This window comes from Amphibalanus amphitrite, unplaced genomic scaffold (assembly GCF_019059575.1).
Source record: "Amphibalanus amphitrite isolate SeventyFive unplaced genomic scaffold, NRLGWU_Aamphi_draft 000083F_arrow, whole genome shotgun sequence".
Taxonomy (NCBI): Eukaryota; Metazoa; Arthropoda; class Thecostraca; order Balanomorpha; family Balanidae; genus Amphibalanus; species Amphibalanus amphitrite.
Window position 1 is genome coordinate 379,232 of NW_024881579.1, and position 5,272 is coordinate 384,503.

Sequence of the window (5,272 nt, forward strand, 5' to 3'; positions counted from 1 at the left end):
TGTGTGCAAGTCTATACAAAGAGGGGATTGGAGAAGTGAATAATAATACTCTAGCTGCATCCCCCATCTCTCTCTCTCTCTCTCTCTCTCTCTCTCTCTCTCTCTCTCTCTCTCTCTCTCTCTCTCTCTCTCTCTCTCTCTCTCTCTCTCTCTCTCTCTCTCTCTCTCTCTCTCCTCTCTTTCCCCTCTCTCTCCCCTGTCGCTGAGCTCGAGTCAGCCATTATCCATTTGCTATGCCCACCAGAGCTCCATGCCTCAGATCCGGGGTCTCGTCGGGCAAGCGTGACTGCTTATCGGAGACGCTACCACTCGATGGCATTAAACTGTTAATGGACCGTAAATTAGCCGTTACATAGTTAGCCAACAGATAGCGAGGTAATGCGGCATACCTCAGAAAATAGCAAGCACCGGCAGCAATTCTTAGCCGTTGTCATTGCTTATATTGCCTATTTCCATTTTCCGGCTGCTACGAGTCAATCCCATTCTAATCCTCTAGTCACGCATGGAAGCTATAATTTACGGGATATCTGTTTCATGGACGTAAGAAAGATGTCTTGGGCACAAACAACGTTGGTTGCATATGACTGCGGGTATGAAGCGCTGTGTATATTTGATAAAAAAACACTCATTTCGGATAGTTTTAGCAGTTCTTATTATCTTATCTTTTCAAAATGCACTCCTGCAGCGCAGCACAAAGCAGTTGTATTCATATAAAGTAGCGACCCATATTTGTCTAAACATTGCATCTCGCCAGTTCTTGCCTGTCAATTCATTATGAAGTCCGCACTTTTTTGCAGATTTAACCCACGAGCCGCTGGGGGGTGGGGCATAAAGTTGCCCCCCTTTACGTTTTGTGAAATATCTCCGAAACCTGATGAGCTACGAACGTGAAACTTGGCAAAGCTTCAAATGAATACCTATACAAGATTTGAGGAAAGTTTGATGGTTGTAGCGCTTAATATGGCGTCACAGTGACGTCATAAATTTTTGTCGTTTCCGATATGGATCGTTTCTGGTGTCGCTGAGCATGAAACTGAACTGTAAATGAACTAGACAGCACCTGCTGTCATCCTAAAACATCGAAGTACACTTCATCTAGTTCCTGACCAATAATCGGCCCTTTATATTCGGTCCCATGTATCTGATATATCGTGAGGAAGCTGAGAGTCGCAAATCTATGATTTGACTTATGACGTCACTGTGACGTCATGTCAAATGAGATCAACACTCAGCTTAAACACGAACTTCGGAATCTTTTGGACCGAACTCGTCCCCCGCACTCTTTGACAGCGTATCTTTGATCCTCGAAAACAATCACAATTTGAGGAGGAATTCCACATTTATATACATCAAACGATAGCTCCGGGTCTCCAGAACACACATAACCACATAAAAATGGCGAACTCTTGCTTGGTTATGATGTATTTGTACCACAAAGATTTAAAGACTAAAATATAATTTCACATAATTGATGTCACATACAAATAGACTTTTAAAAAAAGTACCGCAAAGTACCGCTTCGAAAATCTCGCTACATGTCAATGAGTCATTGCACTACAAGATCCAACAGTCATTTCTTGCGACTTTTTGCGAATTTGGATGTAGCAGGCTGTTAGGTCACCAGTTGACAGACCGTTAACCCGCGCACCGACGGGGGTCTGCGCCAACTTCGCACCGACGGGGGGGGGGCGGATGACCGCCCCCCCTGAGATCTCGAGAACGAAGCAAGATAGCGACAAGCGGTAGGTAAACGGCATCGGATACGCACGGTCAAGATCTACAATTTTTACTAAGGTCATTTTCAGGTCAGGTCAAAGATGACGTCACAGGGGTCTAAAAAGTCAAAATGGCGGCGCTAGTTTTGGAGAGAATTTTTCTCGAATAACTTTCGAATTAGTCAAGATAGGAACAAACTAAGGGCATCATCGTGATCCTCTCGTCAATCCGCATCGAATGATATATATGTTGACCTCGAAAGGTCAAGGTCAAAGGTTGACCTCAGGTCACGTGAGCTCGAGGTCATCATGTATATCATTCGATGCGTCTTGACGAGCTGAACACAATGAGACCATCCAAGCGTCTGTATCTTGTTCCTGTACGGAGTTATTGGCCAAAAATCTTTGGTGACCTTTGATGACGTCACATGACCTCACAGCTTCCCAACAGCAAATCAGACCTCAAGGTAGTGAAGGTTGATCGTATATGAAGTCATGTATGGTATATGGGGCCTTTCCGACCCGTTTTAGTGGTAAATACAGGGAGTTGATTTTTCCCCCATTGACTTATAATGGGGAGGTCGCGAAATTGACCTGACCTTTGGTCACCGATATCAGAATTCCGAGATATACAAATTGTAGCTACTAATGACCTAATAACATCCTGCGACTTTCAAAGGCCTCCGACATCTACTGTAGCTCTGGCACGGTGACAAAGTTGCAAAAAAGTGACTTGAGGTTGGGTCATTCAAAGTGACCTGGTGACCTGACCTTGAAAGGTAGGAGGTTCAAACTTGCACACCATGTGTAAAATTGATGGGGGAATAGTCGTACCAAATTTCGCGGCGCTGCGCGCCGCGGTTTTCTCGGCTCAGCTGGAAGCCAGACATCAGGAACCCTGAGCCGACTGACCAAGGTCAAGGGCAAATGGTTTCATGTGAATGTTGTGATTTGCGGTTTAAATTCCTGAAAAATAAAAGTCGCGGGCAAATAAGAATAAAGGCTTTCTTATAGTACTGTAGTTGTTTCCGCTACACTTCTCTTTTCAATCATTCCCAACCAGCAATAAGAGCAGAAGTCAAACACATTCATATATTTCTCACAGTGGTCATGGTTCGGCCATCTCGTGGCTCGTGTACATCGTGATTTTATGTATTCAGCCTGGTCAGCCAGCTGCCACACGAAGCTCCAGAGGGTCGCCTTTGATACTGTCTGTCTCGCACGGGCGCGGCGGACGGTTTCGATTTGCCGTCCTCTGACCACTGATTCCTCTGCCTGAGCACTGAGTCCTTCCAGCGCGGCGGTGAGGGTCGCCAAAGTCGATATTGTTGGTATCGCGGCTACCTTACACCTGGAACTCGGCCTTTGTGAAGTCGACCCTGTTCTCACAGTCGCAGTAGACGCAGTTTCGGTAGCGCGCCATGTAGCTACAGCCTTCCTTACAGACCTTGGGCTGGGTACGGCGGCAGTTTTGGCGTACCGCTCTGCCCTCTGCAACAAACGTCCAGTGGGGTTAGATGGGTCACGGACCAGAGGCATACTCATCACATTCATCAAAAACATACTGCACATTGTGTCCTTCCATGAGCACGTTCGTATTACCTTGAAATTTAGAAAAAAAATGTCTTCGATATCAGACGTGAACAGTTCGTCAATGTTTTTGTTATTTTTAGCGACTTTGGTGAAGCTTTTCGAGAAAATACAAAAAAAAACGCGTTAGTTTAATCAAGCGTCTCTATAGGCTGTTTTGCCGGGAAGTCAGATCGGTGATGCAGGCGCGGTGGCCACTGGGGACGGCTCACGGCACTCACGGAGGGCGCCGTTGCCCGGTGTGGGCGTGCTCTTGGGCAGGGTGTCGCAGTCGATCTTGTTGCAGCGGGCCGTGTACAGGCCGCCGGAGCCCTTCTCGCTGCACGTGCAGAACTGGCACTTGCCCCGGTTCCGCTCATCCATGTAGAAGGTCGAGCCGGCCGGACAGTCTGGTCAGGGAGGGGGAAGGGGGTCAGTATAGTTTTACAGGCAGCGCTACTGAGAGCTGTCGCCTGTCAGATGTCCCTAAGTAAAATGAAAACGATGGTAATCAATTGTTCGTCAACATCTCCAAGTGATGTAAGGAAGATTGCATGTCTACTGCATGCGGGTATTCTTCACGTAAAAACAGGCGATCGCGTATAGGTAAAGAATATATTGGGTAAACTTACTGGCAATATTTCCCTTCTTGCAGATCTTGTAGCCTTCGCTCAGTCTCTCAAGCAGAGCTGCGCGGGGTGGATCGGGCTCCACATAGTCGATCGGGCAGGGCGTCTCCTTTCTGTACTCGATCTCGTCCCTGTTGATTGTCACTGGAATACGCCGCGCAGTTCTCAAACGGAGCTGGTTATGCCAAGGAAGCATCGGGGCTGCGATCGAAGTGTTGACGAACACTATAGCAGGATGGGTTGATCAGAAGTAGCGATACAACTGTTTGAAATCCTAAAGAATTAACAGGGATACCTATATGTTGTCATTATATTGTTGTTCCAAGGGTATCTAGTGGCTTACATAGGTAAAAACATGAGTGAGGTAAACTATCAACACAAGCTAAGCGTGAATAGGTAACTGTTGTTTCTTTGACAGTGGTTCACCTTAGTGTATGTAAACCCCGTTACAAGCGCGCAGATTGGAAACGGATCCAGCTCGAGCAGTTTAGATTTAACTCACCAACACGCTTTTGCGGACCAGTTGTCCGCTTCTGGGCGGCGGACAATCCGACCGCTAGCACAAGGAGGAAGACGCGCATCGTAGCAGAGTGACTGACTAGGACCAAGTGTACGGCCTGGACGGTGCACCACGCCACCCCCTATATATACCGGCCGGCGATCAACGCGCCGCGCCGGATTGGAGCGCAGTCACGTGACAGACCTGTTGATCTGCCAGCGAGGTCACGTGACCGGGCCGCTGATCTGCCGGCGAGGTCACGTGACTGGGCTGTTGATCCGCCGGCACTGTCACGTGGACGGGTCCTGCAGTACGGTGGGCAGCCGCAGCTCCAGCAAGGAGCTGTGCGGGCTTCCGATGGAGCGAGGACGGCCAGCGCCGCGACGCTCAGCGACGGATAATCAGACGACCTTACAGCGGCCACAGGGTGCCTAACTGCCCATCTCCTCCTCACTGCCTCTCTTGGTCAGGGTGGAGGCAGCCCAAAAGCACAAGCGTCTAAAAGTTATATAGAGGGAAGGAGAGGCGAAAACGGCACGCCTAGTATTTTCTATTAATATCTCCTAAGTTGTTAAGTTGTCTCGTTATCTCATTAAATCTCGTTAACCCGCGCCGGGCCGGGGGGGGGGGTGTTTGAACACCCCCCCCCCCTGCGGTTTTTCGCAGATATCTAAAAAACGGCGGCGCGGAGTTTGGCACATCTGTTCATGCATCTTTTCCGCACATGTGAAACTTTCAGACCCAGGTCGCCTAAGGTCAGGTCACCAGGTCACGCCAAGTGACCTCACCTCAGAAAAAATAAGAATGCTCGTCGTAGCTACACCGATTGTTCGATTGCCTTGACACGTTCAGCGATTGAT

The 5,272-nt window shown here is 48.5% G+C and overlaps 1 protein-coding gene across 1 annotated transcript; it reads right to left on the minus strand.

Moving 5' to 3' along the window:
• Nucleotides 1-2,793: 2,793 nt before the first annotated feature.
• On the minus strand, nt 2,794-4,556 carry LOC122379719. The gene is made up of 4 exons (XM_043362124.1): nt 4,416-4,556; nt 3,917-4,057; nt 3,527-3,694; nt 2,794-3,206 (listed from the first exon to the last, which is right to left on the minus strand). The coding sequence occupies exons 1-4, from the start codon at nt 4,492-4,494 to the stop codon at nt 3,061-3,063; spliced, it is 534 nt and encodes a 177-aa protein (XP_043218059.1). The 5' UTR covers nt 4,495-4,556; the 3' UTR covers nt 2,794-3,060.
• Nucleotides 4,557-5,272: the final 716 nt, after the last annotated feature.